Source organism: Vanacampus margaritifer, chromosome 20 (genome assembly GCF_051991255.1).
Source record: "Vanacampus margaritifer isolate UIUO_Vmar chromosome 20, RoL_Vmar_1.0, whole genome shotgun sequence".
In the NCBI taxonomy this organism is placed as follows: Eukaryota; Metazoa; Chordata; class Actinopteri; order Syngnathiformes; family Syngnathidae; genus Vanacampus; species Vanacampus margaritifer.
The window spans coordinates 11,282,090-11,300,278 of NC_135451.1; the positions used below are offsets into that span (position 1 = coordinate 11,282,090).

An 18,189-nucleotide genomic window follows, 5' to 3' on the forward strand; every position below is an offset into this window, starting at 1 on the left:
GTCTGCGAAATTACCAACACCAGGTTTAACCCGCCTCCATGTAGAATTACGCCGTATCAAGTGTTTATGACTGTTTACTCATTTTTATTAGTTTGACTGGTTCCTTTTGTGTCATGTTTCCGGTTAAGCCTGCGATATTCCTGTGGGTGTATACTGTTGTCAATCAGTAGTTTCACCCAGTCTCATTAGCTTCCTATTTCCCCCTCCTGTGTCACAGCATTTAGTTCCCTCTCTGGTCTTGTGTCTTCCCCTGCTGTGTTTTTCTGTTAATTAGTCAGAGCGTATTTAGCTCCCTTCTGCCTGTGCCGTGCTTATTAGTTTATTGTTTTGTTGTGCTGCGTCTTGTCATGCCTTGTTATGTCATGTCAACTTGCTGATAGAAAATACAATGGTCTTAGCTGTCATCGTTATTGCCGCTTCATGATTTACTCTTAAATATTTTAGAACAATTAGTAAAAGGTCATCATAAGCCCCTAAGGCTCTTTCTTCTGAATTCAACTATATGTTTGCATATCACATTTGATAGGCTCGTTTTGTCACCTTTTCTTGTTATTAATGCCATTATGCCATACAGGGTTTCAGTCCACTGTTATTTCCTGAACAGCGACTGATAAACGGCGGTGATTTACCGTTTGACAGTTTTCTTATTTCCTTAGCTCAGAGGGCCCCTCATCAGCTAATTTCAACATGGCAGCCTCAGAAGCTGAAGTCTTCAGGGAAATGTCATTTTTAATTAAATCCCAGGTCCTTTAAGATAAGCACTTGGGCGTTAATTTCACCCAGGGCGTGACGTTGTCAGGAGCCCGGGAGCATGACGTCTGTCTGTCAAGATTAATCATCATGCGTAAACTGTCCGTTTTTACCTGTCTTCTTTTCCCAGTAAACAGGAGTTCCTTATTTCCCTGCCAACAAAACCGGGCCATATTTCTAATCTAATGACATGAATGACAAGGGGAATATCCATCCATCCATTTTCTGAATCACGTATCCTCACTAGAAGTAGCCTATGCACAGTTTGCTATATGTTTACAGTATTTGTTGAATGCTTTGTCAAATAGGTGACTTTTAAGACCCTCTTGATGATTGTAATATGTCAATAGAGTCCAGCACAAAACTAGTGACTTTTTCTGGTCTTTTGGAGACTTGGCAAAGAAGTGGAAGCCTGTAATATGCTTCGATCTTTATAAAAAATGTTTTCAAGAAAGAAAAAAAATAGCACTGTATTGTGTAAACAACATTTAAAAAAAAAAGCATAATGAACGAAAATGTAATGAAAGCAATGAAAGGTTAAAAGGGATAAGGGTTTTAGCATATTTCATTAGCCGTCATATTACAGGGCTTTTCACACTGCACTTAGCAAATGCCCTTTCATTGTCTCTCACTCTCTTCTGTTATATATTGGTGCTTGTCTTTCCCCTAAATATATTAGTGTGTATATGAATGGATGAGTGGGATAAACTTGATGACGTTGAATCATGCACTAGTTTGGGAGCCCGAGCTAACACATTCAATATGGCGGACGCGCTGACGTAACCCAACCAAGGGCATATCCGCTCATAGCTGTAATTCAAAATGGGCACGTCACCCATGTGACACGATTCACCAATCGAATTCAGATCTTTTTTTTTTCGGGCAAGCAATGAGTCACAGACTCCTTTGTACTTCAACTGAGTTTTTATAGGAAGTTTTTAAAATTAGTTTTTCTGTCAGTCCTCGAAGGGCGTGCTTGTTTTACACGCACTCAAAATCTTCGTACAGTTTCGTCCATTTCCGCTTAACTTCGTCACAGGGGGGGGGGGGGGGGAACTAACGCCGCCTCCATTTTGGTCTCGTGTGTATGTTTGTGCTGTGCACCGTTGATGTGAACTGGAGGTACAACAGGACCGAACGCAGAGGCACTAAATATACAGAAATGGACGGGTAATGTTTTGTTATATTCGTACCGAATTCCACCTAATAAGCGAATGCGTAGTTAATTGGATTAAGTTAGTAATTCCAGCGTTAACGGGTTTCCAAAACCACGCGCTGTCCCCCTTACTGGTGACGTGCTTCTCAATATAACCTGATAGAATCGTAGTAGCTTTGTTATTTATATTTATTTCAATTATGAGTTTACGCAGGGCGCATTAAATGCAGTCGAATAATTTAGTGACGTTGAGCCACTCTTTTTTTTTTTTCCTTTTTGCCAATGAAAGGAACGTGACATTGGTCACCCTTTGTGTTTACCTTGTATATAACGTTTGCTCACAAAGCATTGGCTGAGCCTGCCTATTTATTTCGACTCTACCTCATTTAGTTCATTCTCCAATATCATTTAACAAAGTAGTAATGCCGTTATAGCCTTGGACTATTATTACCAAGAAAGTAGTGGTGTCCAAAGTATGGCCTGAGGGCCATTTGTGGCCCGCCATCCATTTGTAAGTGGCCCCAAAATGACATTTACTCCTTAAGTATTTCTAAATATGTAAAGATGCAAATGTAGTATTTACAACTAAACAATTAACAACATCTCTTTTCATAATGCTGAAGCTAATATTTTACAATAAAAAATGGCTTCCTTTATTCTGTTGTGTGTCAAGGTCCAAATTATGAACGTATCACATGAATGATTCCCAAGTAACTGCTTTAAAAATGGCCAGTTTATGACAGATTGGTCCTGTTTTGGTTCTGAATGTAGAGATAGAATTCGGCTACTGTCCAGTGCATGTGCGTATATTTTATGGTGGGTTACAGGGTTTTCGACTACCCCAAAATCTTGTAAAATCATAAACTATTTATTTGCCACGAAGAAAGCTATTCAGGTAGCAGTTTTTCAACACTATCAACACTGGTAATTGGTTGATTGACTGGTTTTGGTGTGTTTGTTAAATTAAAGTTTAAAAAAAATAAATAAATAAGTCAACATAGCCCTTGCATCCTTCAATTGTTCTGTATGTGGCCCTCAGTGGGGCAAAAAAATGTGCACACTCCTGCTTTATTAAACTTTGTCGATATGTGTCATTACATAACACTATTGAAAACTTCACTGCACGGAAATGTAAACCCAATCTAATTTTGAATAACATGTATAGCTTGTAAAGGATTATACGATTAAATGTACACCGCCTTGTGTATGGATATTGCAATTTTAGCATTATAGCTATTCATTTCATCTTAACCTTTACGTTACTCAAGTGGGTGATTTCAGTTGCATGTGATGTACTGTATCGCCATTAAAATGAACATTCTCAACTATTGCAAAGCTATTCCTAAGCAAGATACACAGCCAGGCCCATAAATATTGGGGCATTGACACGATTCTCAATAAGCACCACGACAATGGAAGTGAAACCAACATGATGTGCGACAACTGCAGACGTTCAGCTTTCATTTGACCAGGGATGGAGTTACAAAAGTTCTGCAAATGATTCCTCCTACTTTATTAAGGGGCCAAATGGGACAAATTAACAATCGTAAATCCAACGTTCACTTTTTCATTACTTAATACTTACTTTTTAATACTTTGTCCAGCCACTGTGGATCAAAACCTCGGTTTTGGGGAAAATCTAGTCTGCTTAGCATAAATACTGTTATCACATCCATACAACATATACGTTATTTACACGGTATATTCCGTCATTAAGTAGTACACCCTTCACATTTTATAGTTAATATGTAATATTTTGTTATTGTTATTTCTTTGCACGGGACAGCAGTCACACTACTATAGTATAAACATAGTAGTCATTTGAAAGTATTTTGACCTAATGAGAAATTATACATTTTTCAGCATCAGCGATGTTGCAGTTGGAGTGAAGGTGAGTTATTTCTGCATCACAACAACAACAAAAATCCACAATTGAATAGTTAAACCTTATTAGAGATCTCTTGCCAACTTGAATTGTTTGTCGCATCTGAATCAATGCATGAGGATTTATTGTATTGATGCAATGTTTTCTCCAAATCTACATCAGATACATCTACTGCCATTATAATAATAATACTAATTATTATTATTATTTATTAAAACAAAATGCATGCACAAACATTTGCCAGCCAATGTTGTTTGTCAGCATATCCAAAAAAATTCAGCAGTGGCACAGAGTTGGGGATCTCGGTGTCATCACACGGAAAATCAATCCACACATCAGTCGCATCAAATAACAAAATGGCATCCCGCAGTCATTCTCGCGCCATGATGTGACGTGCAAGGTGGTCACATTCTTCAGAGCGGATGCAGATGGAACAAGCGAGAGATAAATGTCATATTTTCTGGTTTAGCTGCTTTGGGTTTTGAATCACGTGAAGCCAAAAGTATGTTTTAATGTTTTTTTTTGTTTTTTTTGTTTTATCAAGTGCTCTTGTTATTTTTTTTGTCAGATGTAAAGACTATTTCTATAAAAGTCGTATTTGTTTTTTTATATATATTATTTTTTATAATAATAATTTGCATTATTATATGGCAATTTTGCCCATTGTTAAAAAAAAAATTTTTTTAACCATTATGTTTGAATCCGACTGTATTTGTCCTGTTTTAGAGAGGATCAGATGAGCTGAGTCTGTACAACAGTCCCAACTCTGGCTTGAGCAGTATGAGTGGTAAGTTTTTGCTGACTGCTACTGAAAAGCAAACGCTTAATGAAGCGCCTCAAATAGAAGTAGTTGGATATTAACTTTTGTGCAACGGGTATTACATGCTCCCCGTGATATGTCCAGGTAGCGCCATTAAAAAAAAAAAAAAGTGTCCTTTTAGCTTGCGGCATCCATCCGCCATTTTGTTGATGTTAGATAAGTCAGTAAAGTACTGCTGTATAATTCAAACCAATTGAAAATGTGACCGCATAATGATATATTTGTAATATTTTTATTTTATTTTTTTTAGATGGGAGTTCCAGTGGCAGTGACAGTAAAAAGCTGAGGGTGGAGGAGGCACCGCCGTCTCGTGTGCTTCACATCAGGAAGTTGCCCAACGAAGCTTCGGAGACAGAAATCATTGCTCTCGGCTTACCTTTTGGGAAAGTCACTAATATCCTGACGCTCAAGGGAAAGAACCAAGTGAGTGCAAAAGATGATTTGATACAGTTTCATCCAATAGATTTGATAAAATGATTGCAACATTTTTTTTTTTTAAAGGGACAATAATTCATAAATGAAACCATTAATTATTATAATGGTCATTAAAATACCTTGCAGGCTTTTTTAGAGATGGGCACCGAGGACGCTGCCGTCACCATGGTGAACTACTACACCACCGTAAATCCTCATATTCGCAACGTCCCCATCTTTATTCAATACTCAAATCACAAGGAGCTCAAAACTGATGCTGGCAATCAGGTTAGTGCTGTCGGGATCATTAATCCAACTGATAAATGAGTTCCCGTCACTCTACATACATTGGCGGGGGATACAGTCTCTTCTAAACGAGTGGAACTTTTTTTGTCGTTGCCTGCAGCGGACTCAAGCGGTGCTGCAGGCGGTTTCAGCGGTTCAGTCTGGGGGGTCACCTGCCTCTGATGTGCAGGAGATACTTGCTAGCGCCTCCAGTCCAGTCCTGCGGATCATCATCGACAATATGTTCTACCCTGTAACACTAGATGTGCTACAACAGGTAGAAATCAAGTTTGTTTTTGTTGTAGGATGTTAGCATTTGTTGACGTTCAGATCAACAAACCATTCAAAATGATCGATTGGTCTCTATTGGTCGTAGTTTAAGGTTCTAGTCCATTTTGTGCCCAGATTTTTTCCAAGTTTGGCACCGTCATGAAGATAATCACGTTTACCAAGAACAACCAGTTCCAGGCCCTTTTGCAGTTCAGCGAACCCGTCAACGCACAGCAGGCTAAACTGGTAAGAAATGAAACGCAAAAGTATTTTTGCGCGGACCGCATATTAATGTCAGTCACTGAGCCTTTGCCCTGGTTAGGCACTTGATGGTCAGAATATCTACAATGCGTGCTGCACACTGCGGATTGACTTCTCCAAGCTTGTCAACTTAAATGTCAAGTATAATAACGATAAGAGTCGTGATTACACGCGGCCCGAGCTTCCGGCGGGCGACGGCCAACCCACCATGGACTCCGCCGTCGCTGTAGCTCTCAGCAAAGACAACTCCCTCCTCGGTAAGATTCCAGGTAGATACAACTTTTCTCTTCATCGCTCAGACTTTTTTTTATTTTTTATTTTTTTTATTTCGCTGACTCTTTATTTTTACTTACTGGTAGGAGCCCTGAACCCACTCAGTGCAGCTGCGGTAGCTGCTGCCGCCGCTGGACGGGTGGCGCTTGCTGGACAGACGGCGTCCAGTGGAGTGCTCTTGGTCAGCAATCTGAATGAAGAGGTCAGTAACACGCAACCCTGACACACACCAGCTTCAGCAAAAGAACTATTAACTATTAAAGAACTATTAACACTGACATCTTTACCCATCGCCTCGACACGCAGCTTGTTGGTTAATCTGAACTTGAGTGTTGCCATTTCCAGATACATTGCTTTCAACTAATTAGATTTCATATTGTTGAAGGCGGTTAGCCACTGAGAATATTAATAAGACAAAAACGACATACTAACTCATTCACTCGCAGCCATTTTCACTGAAGCAAACCCCTTCGCTCCCGGCTGTTTTACTGGATTTGGACTGATTTTGCAAGGCCCAAAGAATATTGTGTTGTATTGCTATAAAAACACGGAACCTACCAAAAGAAAGAATATAGTCTTTTCTTTTAATCAGGAAAAAAAAGTATTTTTCTCTCTGAATATAGCTAAGTTTCATCATTATTCACAAATCTGTTTAAAACTGTGGGGGGAATAGCTTTTTGCAACATGGCCCTGGTTGATCTCTTATACTCTGCTGCCACATGCTGGCAGTTTTTTGTAATAACTACCATTGTTTCAACCATTCTCTTCAGTTCAGATGCTGCATCATTAAAATAACATAAAAAAAAACGTATAAAAGACGTTTTTGGAACACTGGTAATATTTAAAATAGAACGTATTTATATGTTTTTGGGAGCAAATGAGTTAAACTTAAAAAAAAATTCTTTACAATAACATGTTATATGTTGCCCCACTAGTGTAAACACGGTATTCTGATTATTATTGTGTCCACCCATTTTTATCCATCAAAGGGGCGGCCATTTTGCCACTTGCTGTCGACTGAAAATGACATCACAGTTGCTCAGTTGACAACCAATCCAATGTCACATGGCCAAACTAAAAACAAAAACAGATGATCTGTGATTGTTTGTTGAGAACGGAGATGTCATTTTCAGTCGACAACAAGTGACAAAATGGCCGTCCCTGAGTTGGATAAAAATGGGTGGATTTTGTTGCTTAATTCATAGTCCGGGCTACATACAACATATTATTGCAAAGAAGACAGTAGAGTAAATTCCTACTCAAGCCTGTGTTTCTTCTTGGTTCGATCTCCCTCACAAGAAAGCTCTTTGTTTTTTTTTACCTCACCTTTATGTTCCGTTATATTGGAAAAAGTTTTCCGACTTGATTTTCAACCTCAAATCTGTCCGTCTCACGGCTGTCATCTCTTCGTATGAATGGTTGTCATTCTAATTCTATAACCGTATCATACTGAACTCGTGCAGTTTATGATACTGCGCTGTCATTTTGCGAACGCCGCAGTTTGTCTCATCGGGCGCTCACGTCCACTCTCGCATGTCCAGCGCAATTTGAATTTGCATGCTCGCAAAAGCAAATGTCGCCACTTGTACCGTTTGCACTAATGTTCTCCCTCACTGCAATTGTATCTTTTCAGATTGCTGCATGTTGTTTTTTTTAGTTTTTTTTTTATCCCACGCTCATGACACGATTTGGTTAATTTTACAGGGATGTGATTTGACCAAAGTGAAATTATCTGAAAATTTAGCCGGGGGTCTGGGGGCCGCTGGCACCCAGCTAGGTCCAGGGTGGGGGGACAAGGGGGGTGGAGCTCATGGGTTTTCCGTGTTTTTAAGTACTTTGAATGCACTCACATGACAAAGAAATAGACAAAACAACAGCATAAATTTTCAATGTATATTGAACTATCCCATATAAAATGTCAGTTTTAGTCAACTCAAAATCAGTCACATTCAAAAACATTGGACTGCCTTTGCTTTTAAAAACTATCACTGAGAATATCATCATATCTAACTAATGTGATTACTAAGTTAACACATAAATAATGTTGAAGAGTTCAAATTTCATGAACAAATAATTGTATCATGACCAAATGAAAAGTAACTCATATTAGAGCATACCACAAATATCTTTGTTATAGCAGAAGATGTTATCTGTCGGAGTCATGTGCATACACAATGAACTACAAAAAAAAAAAAAAAAAATCAGATTTTTTTTTTGGGGGGGGGGGGGGGGGGTAGATAAAAAAGCGGAATTCCGCGAATTAGCGGAAAAATCACATCCCTGATTTTATTATTTTGGACGTGAATGTATTTTTGAAATACATTTTGTTGCAATTATTGCTGAAAACATTAATCCAAGCCATGATCCGCTGACCTGCATTCGATGTACTGACCTATCTATTTTTTTGTCCCTCCCTCACTTTTTATTTTCCCTCCCAATTTACATCTACCTTTCATTTCCCAACTGTTCCCCCGTCCTCCTTTCCCTTCTCCATGTAACCCCTCTTTGTGTTGGCGGGGGGGGGGGGGGGGGGGTGTTTGACCCCTCGAACCCAACACTTCCCCCTCTTCAATATGACACTGCACCCCTTCACGCCTTTTCTCTCCTCCTCCATGACCACCATGTCCATCACTCTCCGGGGGGAGAACAAAAAACACCATTCCTTCTACCTACCTCCGTTCTGGATCGATCTGTCCATCTCTACCTCCGCTCCGCTCCGACTCTTCTACCTCTCTACCTGTCTCACGCTGCTTGTTGCTCTTCTCTCCCTCTAAAGATGGTTACGCCCCAAAGTCTGTTTACCCTCTTCGGTATGTTATCGTTGGCTCTTGCTCTCCTCTCTTTTCTGCTATCTACTCTTTATTTTTCTATTTTCATCCTCTTTATATTTCTCATGACAATTGTTTAGTCGTTTTTAATATCACAAGTGTGTTTAGTGTGTATTTGCGCACAATAGCTTTTTTTTTTTTTTTTTTTTAAGTAACCGCATAATTTACAAGTTAATCGGTTTGGGTTCATGTTTATGTCAGAATTTCACTATAGCAAACAATAATGCATGGTCAAGCAATGTTTTTTTTTTGTGTGCATGTTTTTGTTTCTTGCCATATGACCAACAGTAACCTAATAACCTTATTTAAGAGGCTGTTGTTTCTCTTTTTAAATATCCTTACCACACACCTCTCTCTGAAATCTTCTATAAATTCCATCTGTGTGCTCCTCTCTCCTCTCTTCTTTTGATTCTCGTCTAAGATATCCTTGTCTCCACTGCGCTTGTTGTTTTTGTTTTCTAACTACCTGCCTTCTGTGTCCACTTTGCGCGTGTCCTGGCTCTCACGTTAGGAGTCTACGGCGATGTCCAGAGGGTGAAAATTCTTTACAATAAGAAAGACAGCGCTCTCATTCAGATGTCAGACGCCAACCAGGCTCAGTTGGGTGAGTAGTGAAATCTTTTGTCTTCAAAAAATTGTGCGGTTGCGAAGTACTCAAAATTAATCAGCGTAGATGTCAAAAGAAACTGGGAGCAGTTCCAAGTCAATCCCATTTCTAAGTGATGACATAAAGAATCCTGGTATTCACACTTATGTATGCAAAGATGTCAGGAGGAGGAGCAATTAGTTATTTGCATAAGAACAAAATGCCTGTTTAATATTCGATGTTAGCCTAATGGCAAAGATAATACTTAACCGTCTGACATTTTAACTAGCGAGTACCGATACCAGGGTAGGGGTGTGCTCAAAACATCTGTACGGGAACATTTCGTTGCGGGTCTCTTTACAATACACGTATTGATACGGAAGCGTCTGGCGGTAAACAGGAAGTGCTGCCATTATTACAAGATTCAAACATTTTTGCCATCTAGTATAATAGAAATAGCATTTAGGTATGCATTTGACTATGAATATCAGGATACATATCACCCTGGATGGCATATATCACGATACGTGTCATATCGTGATATGCACTGTATTGTGAGGAGCAAGAACTTGGATTTAATGATCTAAAGTTTTTTGTTTTTTTTGCTATAGTAGAAAGGAAAATCCTTTTTGGATTCCAAGTGGAATTCACTCTGTTTAAAAAAAAAAAATTGTTTCCCTCTACCTGTCTGAAGCCATGAGCCACTTGAATGGCCAAAAGATGTACGGGAAAATTATCAGGGCAACGCTGTCCAAACACCAGACGGTGGCACTTCCTCGCGACGGCCTGGACGACCAGGGCCTGACCAAGGACTATGCCAACTCTCCCCTTCATCGCTTCAAGAAACCTGGATCCAAGAACTTCCAGAACATTTTCCCACCTTCTGCCACTCTCCATCTCTCCAACATCCCGTAAGCGTCACTGATCAATTCTGTTGCTCATGGAGTTGCTGTGTCACGTCTTACCTTCGTTTCAGGCAAGACGTAACGGAGGATGACCTGCGACTGCTTTTCTCAAACGCCGGAGGCACTGTGAAAGCGTTTAAGTTTTTCCAGTATGTTCTTCTTTTTGACACCTCCAGAAGTGATTGACAACGGGGAAGGATGCTTCTGTTCACACTCCTTTTCCTATTTTCCAGGGATCGCAAAATGGCATTGATCCAGATGTCAACTGTCGAAGAGTCTGTCCAAGCTTTGATTGACCTTCACAACTACAACATGGGATGCAACCAACACCTAAGAGTTTCCTTCTCAAAGTCCACCATTTAATCTGTGATGTGATTTTTTTCCCCCCCGGTTTTCAAAAACCGCCGTTTGAGAGAAACGTGACCTTTTGTCATGTTCTTCAAAAATTGAGGATATTGCAGTAGACTCTCCCTGGCCAGCTGTTGTCAATACCTCTGGAAAAATATTGACATTGATTGTCATCCCGTACGATAGTTTGATTTAGATCAGCATTTATTTCTTAATGTAGACAAAGTATACATGTGCCTTATTTGATATCAGTCCACAAGACACACATTTGTGAATAACCCCCATATGCTTTTTAATCTCATTGATGTCCTGTAAACTGTGATTTTTTTTTGGGGGGGGGGGGGGGCATGACACTCTTTGGAGCGTTGGTGCCAGTCAGCCTTTTTCCTTTTTTTTTTTTCAGTTTTGGTTTTGAGTTTCCATTTTGAGTCACAGCCAGATGAAAAAAAATAAATGGCAGTTTGTAGACGACAGGAGGATTTGAAAGTATCTCAATGTGTTTTTTTATTTTTTTTTTTTATTGCTGGTTTTCAAACATTTCCATGGCAGCACGAAGTAATTGTCAATAGTATTTGATTTGAAACAATGAATGGTTACAATACAGGTTGCTTGAGACTGCTACTCAGTTGGACCAAAGTTTCTGTGCCTTAAGTATTCCTGTAATTAAAAAAAATAATAATAATGCATTTGCAGAAGACTCCTCATTTTAAAGTGTTCCTAAATTTCCCCTGATTATTTGTAAGATCAAATTAACTACTGTATGAAATGGTAAATGAAAAACGGTTATGTATACTTTCTGCTTTCAGATTTGCTGTTCCTCAAATATTGTGAGGGTCTTTCTTAATTGAAATATGTACTCTTTTCTAATTGAAAAGTTGTTTTCCAAGAATTTGAGTGCTGATTTGAGTCTGATGTATTCTGCATTTCTTCTGTAGCATGCTTAATAAAACAATTCGGAAATAGTTCTTCCCTTCGGCTCTCTTTTCTGTCCTGTTCTTAGTTTTCCTAGAAAGGAAGCCAGCGTTGTATTTTTTATGACATTTTGAAAAGTCTTTCATTTCCTTCTTAGATTGAATTCAATGCTTGTAATGCTGACATAAAAGTGAAGACAAGAAGTTCCAAATGCCTCTCACAAAATGTGCTTTGCTCATTCAATTAACTTTATTCGCAACCTCTGCCAGTACAGTTTAGTTTGGGCAGAGCTGGCTGTACCCTGATGTCCTCCCACACTCCAAAAAATGACTCAAAATTGGCCGTAGTTGTGAGTGCTTGTCCATCAACATGTATGTTTGTACCCTATGATTGAAGGCAATTACTCCAGATTTTATCCCTCCTCCCACCTGAGGTCAGCGAGGGATTGACTCCTGCTTCCCGATGACCCCGAACATGATAGACGGTATAAAAAAAAAAAAAAGAATAATTGAAAATATAATCACAACGTCATGGCTCATTTTTCTATTGTGTTTAAAAAGCTATCACTCTAGAATTTAATAATTACAAATTCTTGGTTGGTCTTGGTTCGGGAAATCCTTTAAAATGAAAAACATGCCGAGTTTGACTTCCCTGGCATGCTGTCAAAAAGTACATTAATAATAGGATGCTTCACCGCTGCCATTTAAAATGCAGAGATGATGACACCCCCCCCTTCCCCCCCGAGGTCTTTCATGTCAGGAGCGCCGATGATGACAGCTCAGTTCAATTATGAAGTAGGCATGTTCTTAACATCATGTTATGCACAATTACAACAAAATTAACTCTGCTCATGTATGTGCGTGCGTGTGTGTGTGTGTGGTGGTTACCATAGCAACAAGCCTCCCTCTTAGGGCTATGGTCAGTTTCCAGCTTTGCTACCACCAGTCAGTCTCCCACTACGACGACCTGTAAGATCTGTGTGGAAGGAAGCATCCAGCATTTATGCGTTATTTAATTCCAACTTTATTGACAAATGCCAAGAAGCCTAATGAGCCAGTGTTCTACTTTAATGCGTCAAATCACATGACCAGTCCTCGACTGCGCTGTATAACAGCCCCAGGCTTTAAACTGGAATAGGCGTGGCCAAATCAATTTAGCTCCACCATCATTTTTACAGCTAACTTACAAGTGTGTGTGTGTCAAATAGCTCTTAACGCATGCTCCCACATAGTGGATTAAAAAAATAATAATACATACCCCGTGATCCTGAACCACAGTGGAAGAGCATTGGAAAGATGTGCTTGATCTAATCCCTCATCTAGAACTGGTTGACTAGGAGCACAATGATGAAAAACAGGACATTACTTTTCTCACAAAGTCACGTCAACACATTCGCTGCTCGTCCATTTTTGGACGTCTATAACCGTCAATGGCACTGAATGAGTGTATTCCCTAATAAACAGGCAACTTGATCATTTTCCGTCATAGAGATCCGGACGTTGACGTCACGTGTCCCAAAATGGGCGTTAGCGAAGCCATTTTGGCAGAGTAGAAAACACGTCTGCCACTTTGAGTACGCCATGCTTTAACCAATGCGTAGCCGATGTTGCACTTTGTACATGCTAACTGTTACCAGAAATCATCTGTTTCGTTCATTTGTGCTGCTATGGCTGAATAGATATTACACAGTTGAATTCAACAACTGACCGACACCATAAAGAAGACTTTTTACGGCATAAATGAGGGCGGCCGCGGCCGAATTAGCAGCTGCTAAGTTGCTAACGTCCCTCGATAACACTGCAGGGTTTGCATGAAACTGCTAACTTCGAAACATGACGATCCAAGATGTCCACCTCGCGCATGTTTATCGTGTCCTTTTTTTTTTTTTTTTTAATCCAAGTGACTGTCGATGCTCTTGGGCAGAAAGTTGACAGATAAACGCTAGCTTTAGCTTTCCTCGCCGTCTGAAATATGCATATTGAAGAGGGTCTTCTGCCCAGATTTAGTCATAACTGTTTTAATTTCCTTATTTCCTCAGTAGAACTTTTATCTGTGGATGTGAGTGTTGTCCAGCTGCCGGCATGTCTGGGGGGGCCTCCTCTATTTCCACAACAATAGACCATTTGCCTGTGGTTAAAGTCAATGTGTTAGTATGATGTCTTTAAAGTATCTCATGTCCGGTGAACTGCGGGTGGGCTGTTTCCTGGGGGTACCGCCCTTCAAGATAGTATAAGAATGTTATATTAAGTCCTCTGAAATCTTTGCATTTGTGAGAGGCTGCAGCCATTGTCTGGAACTCACTTGTGCCCGGAATATTCTGTAGAAATAAAAGCTTCGAAGCAACTGTTCATCGATCTCCAGCCTGCGTTCGGATAACCAACATTCTCACTACCCGAAAGAAAACGAACACGCGGAGGAAAAGATCATTTTCTTCAACAGTATACATGGAACACACCCATGGTTTATAGACGCGCAATTTAGCACCAGTGTAATGATCAATGAAGTTTTTCTTCTACACTGCTGGCACTAAACACAACAAACCACAAGGGTGTGAAATTACTGGACGCGTTCATATGAATGAATCCGCATCCTGCAGGTTCAGAGGGTAGCAACGCTGTTACTAAGTCAATTCATTTTTCAAAGGAAATATGTATGAGTAGATAGGCAAACACTTGTTGTTGTTGGTTGCCCAAATGCCTTTTTCGAAGTAGCACTGATCTTTTACATTTAGCAAATGTTAACACGACTCAATGCGGTCAGACATTGTGTGTAATTTCAGTTTCAATTGACTGTATTGATCGGGTCAGTCGCGGGTCATTTGAGATCTCTGAAAAAAATGTTGATTAATGGATTGGGCAGTAGCTGGTCAGTCAGGGCTTTGGAACTGTAGCGTCACGGTTCAGGTACCGAGGTGGGCAAAATAAATTGCAAACAAGTGTCCTAATCTGCGTCCCGACTACCCTCGGGAAGCCCTTGAGCAAGATTTAACCCCACCATAAATCTAGAGCGTGTCGAGGCTGGTTTATTATGAAACTGGTCTGCACTGAAAGGGTGGTAGCCTTTTGCTAATATTGAGTTGCAAATCTTTCTGGACAGTGATAGATATTATAACATTTTTAATACTTCATTTTATTTTATTAACCATTGTTACACATTATTAACATTTTAATTCTTTATATTAACCTTGTCGAAATGTTTTGTGTCCTGTGCAGAGCAGATGGTGTTGACTTCGTATAGGCTGACCTTAAGCTGGGAGATACCATTTAGTCTAAAAAGTTCCTTCTCAGCTCTTTGTGCGAAAACACATTTGGTCCTTGAGAACAGAATCTGTTTTGAACACCCACACCTGACTCTGTTTTCGCCATCGCTCACGGAAAAGTACCAGAGAGTATGTTTTGTCTACAAATGAAAGAGAGGAGGTCTTTTTAAGTATAAGAAACCGTTGTGCACGCGGAAGAGCTACATTTGACGCTCTGAATCCCATCTGTTTAAGTGATGAATTAGAGGCTGTTATTTGTCCAGAGATTCTCTGTTTTTTTATTAAATAATTTTTGCAAAGGTGTATTTTTCTTGCATTAAATCTATCTTCATTTTTGGAACACGCAAAGAGGACATAATAATTTATTCCTCTATCAACAGTCACTGCGAACAATTTCTGTGAACCCAAAGAGTCTTGTGCACTTTGTGGCGCCCGTTATTTTGGCTTACTTTGCCTGATTTTGAACCGGCGTAAAGACAGGACAAAACAATTGCAACAAAACGACAACAAAAAGGCTGAAAATTGAGACTGTCCCGGATAAACGGGACGTCTGGTCACGCTAACTGTCTGGGTACATAAACAGGGATGTTTGCTGAGCTCTTGAGATCACAAATTTGACGTGCGGAGACGGCAGCCTTTAAATCAGAAACAGTTGGATCAGTTTGATCCAATGATTATTTTCCATCCCCTTTGCTGTGTCTTCATTTGAGCGCAAACAGAACCATCCCTTTTTATTTCCGAAGACAGTCATAACGAATTGACTGGGTAGTGATATGTCTTACTTAGGGTGTGTAACTCAAATGATATCAAATATGATCGCTTACAGCACTGAGGTTGTTCTTTTTTCATTGATATAAATAAAGGGCAAAATGCACTCAAATACCATCCATTTTAAAGCACATCGTAGGACATGTTTGCCTTTCCGGCCCATTAATTTTAATCAGTATAACCCAGGGACCTTAGAAAGAATACATTAATATTTTAATTTATCTCAGCCCACAGAATTGTATTCTATTGGCAGAGAAGCACAACTAGTTGTGTGTTGGCTAATATAATAAAAATAAAGCCCCAATGTGACCATTTACTGTAGCTTGAAATTATTTTGAAAGAAAAAAATCTTCAACCACTTTTTATCGAACCATTTATACCCGCATATCCTGATCAACCAGACCAGTATAACGTGCCGCCGTATATTGTATAGGTAAGCTTTTTTGCCGGCAAATGACTGACTCGTTGAAGCTTGGAGACGTTAGCAGCTGATCCTTTAAGTTCTTGAAATTGCATGGATCATGGATCTTTGCAGCGTACCACACAGATGCTTAATTATATCGAGATCTGGGGAATTTGGAGGCCAGGTCACCATATTGAACTTGTGTTCTTTGAAACCACAAGTCTCAGAAAACTCAACCATACCAAACGTTTTTTTTTTCCCCGTTTTTTTTTTTTCTATGGATGATGCAAAGCAAACAATATGATCTCAAGCCTGGCTTAAGCCTGTTCTAAGTCTTTCCAGTGCGTCTATGATGTGATTTATTACTTTGCTCTGTGACAGCATCCCTGTCTTGGATTAAGTGGGACAGTCCCGTTTGAGCATCCCCCATTGTTCCATCCCATCTTTACACAGGTCTCATCCCGGCATCCCGTATTTGAAGTCTTTCAAATCCAGTCGGCAAGCAAATTGTTTGGAACACATGTATGTCAATTGGGGGTGTTAGAAAAAATCGATTTGGCAATATATCGTGATATTACAGCGAGCAATTCTCAAATCGATTCGATATGCGGCCGAATCGATTTTTAAACATCTTTTTTTTTTTATGGGAATATTCAACAAAATGTCTTACTTAGGGTTGGGATTCACACATTAAGCATGGAAGAATGTTATATATTAATGAAACATTAAGCCATAATATTTTATTTCCGTGCTGTTCAGACATGAAACAGACTGCAACCTGTTTGTTAAATGAAGTGGCTCAGTTATAAGCCTGAATTTTCTGATAAATAAATACATTTTCATACAAATTTTACAGAGTACATGTACAATTTTACTGATTTGTATTTTCTAAATTTGAGTAAAAAAAAAAAAAAAATCAATTTATAGATTTGTATCGGGATTAATCGGTATCGGTATCAACAGGTAACATTTATTAATTTTTTTTAATTTATTTGTTTTTTTGAGAAAAAAAAAGGAGAGCAATGATGATGTCAAATCGAATGAACAATACTGAGCTCTCCTGAAAAAAAAAAAAAAAAGGGATTAATCGGTATCGAATCGAATCGGGACCTATGAATTTTGATATGAATCGAATCGCCAGGTACTAGGCAACTCACATCCCTAGTATTTAGCAATATTTCCACAAGAATAAGGGAAAGCCACCAAAACGATTCTTTTCCAGACAAACAAATACGTGGCTTGTACGGTATGTCAAATTGGTTCCAGCTACTTCGGCAATCATACAAGAGGCCGCTCTTAAAATGGATCTGCAATTCCGCAAGCTTAAATCTGTGAATAGCCGACTCTCTATGCACCTTCCATTGTTCTCCTCAAAGACTCTTATCTCATCTTTTTGCCATACATCATATTGCACCAATATGGACAACCACTGTTGTTCTTACTATGAATCATACTGTAGTGAAAGCTCTACGGTCCTATAGTTCTGAATACTATCAATATTTTTTGTTTAAAAAAAGAAAAGAAGCCTTTTACTAATAGGAGTCGGACTTGTCACAGATGGGGAAATATCATGGTCATTTTCCCCACGTTATGGTGCAATTCAAATTCCATTGCAACAGTATGCTTAAACGCTTGCATTTATACCTCATGGCGTGGTAATTTAAAACTTGGCTCATTCATCTAAAGTGTCGCTCCTGGACACGGAAATAAATAAGAAGCACAGTGATATCTTCATTTTCTTCTTCTAAAGCTCACACGTTATACAACTTTACAATCTTTATTTTATTTGCATTTTTTTTTTTTTTTTTGGGGCCCCGAGGTGAAGAGAGGGATTTGGCAAAGGCCATAAAAATCCACAGTCGCCCGTTTTTATGTGTCTTACTTCACTGAGGAGTTGGGAAATTTATCGCCGCTGTACGTCACTTTGCTTTTTATGACCTTCATTGATCACTGAGGTGTACAACCATTATCTTGCTGGGTACATTATTTTCTACATGTTTTTCACCCCCCCACACACACACACACATACACACACATACACATACACACTCCGGTAGCGCATAATA

General features: G+C 39.3%; 1 protein-coding gene and 1 long non-coding RNA gene across 6 annotated transcripts in view; one reads left to right on the top strand and one right to left on the bottom strand.

Annotated features, from left to right (window-relative positions):
- Positions 1-18,189, bottom strand: part of LOC144040559 (uncharacterized) — an 86,632-nt gene that overhangs the window by 2,177 nt on the left and 66,266 nt on the right. For both annotated transcript variants that reach the window (XR_013289760.1, XR_013289761.1), the window contains 2 exons: positions 12,951-13,025; positions 12,581-12,668 (listed from right to left, as the gene is read on the bottom strand). This is a non-coding gene — a long non-coding RNA (uncharacterized LOC144040559). The remainder of the gene's footprint in view (positions 1-12,580; positions 12,669-12,950; positions 13,026-18,189) is intronic.
- LOC144040444 (polypyrimidine tract-binding protein 2-like) lies at positions 1,792-11,743 on the top strand. Of its 4 annotated transcripts, none has more exons than XM_077554623.1 (14): positions 1,792-1,920; positions 3,770-3,797; positions 4,518-4,578; positions 4,862-5,034; positions 5,173-5,313; positions 5,432-5,587; positions 5,716-5,826; positions 5,903-6,110; positions 6,201-6,316; positions 8,891-8,924; positions 9,454-9,546; positions 10,223-10,439; positions 10,505-10,582; positions 10,667-11,743. In XM_077554623.1, the coding sequence occupies exons 1-14, from the start codon at positions 1,838-1,840 to the stop codon at positions 10,794-10,796; spliced, it is 1,629 nt and encodes a 542-aa protein (XP_077410749.1). In that variant the 5' UTR covers positions 1,792-1,837; the 3' UTR covers positions 10,797-11,743. The 4 variants fall into 4 exon arrangements, with proteins under 4 accessions (XP_077410749.1, XP_077410750.1, XP_077410748.1 ...); XM_077554624.1 differs by having other exon boundaries at positions 5,903-6,098; XM_077554622.1 differs by having other exon boundaries at positions 5,903-6,316.

What these genes read in the sequence shown, in the direction of transcription:
- LOC144040444 (XM_077554622.1), top strand. Translation starts at nt 1,838, where the DNA reads ATGTTTGTGCTGTGCACCGTTGATGTGAACTGGAGGTACAACAGGACC. An exon ending in TCAGCAATCTGAATGAAGAG is followed by an intron (nt 6,317 to 8,890) that starts GTCAGTAACACG and finishes CTCCCTCTAAAG; the next exon opens with ATGGTTACGCCCCAAAGTCT. An exon ending in CGCCAACCAGGCTCAGTTGG is followed by an intron (nt 9,547 to 10,222) that starts GTGAGTAGTGAA and finishes ACCTGTCTGAAG; the next exon opens with CCATGAGCCACTTGAATGGC.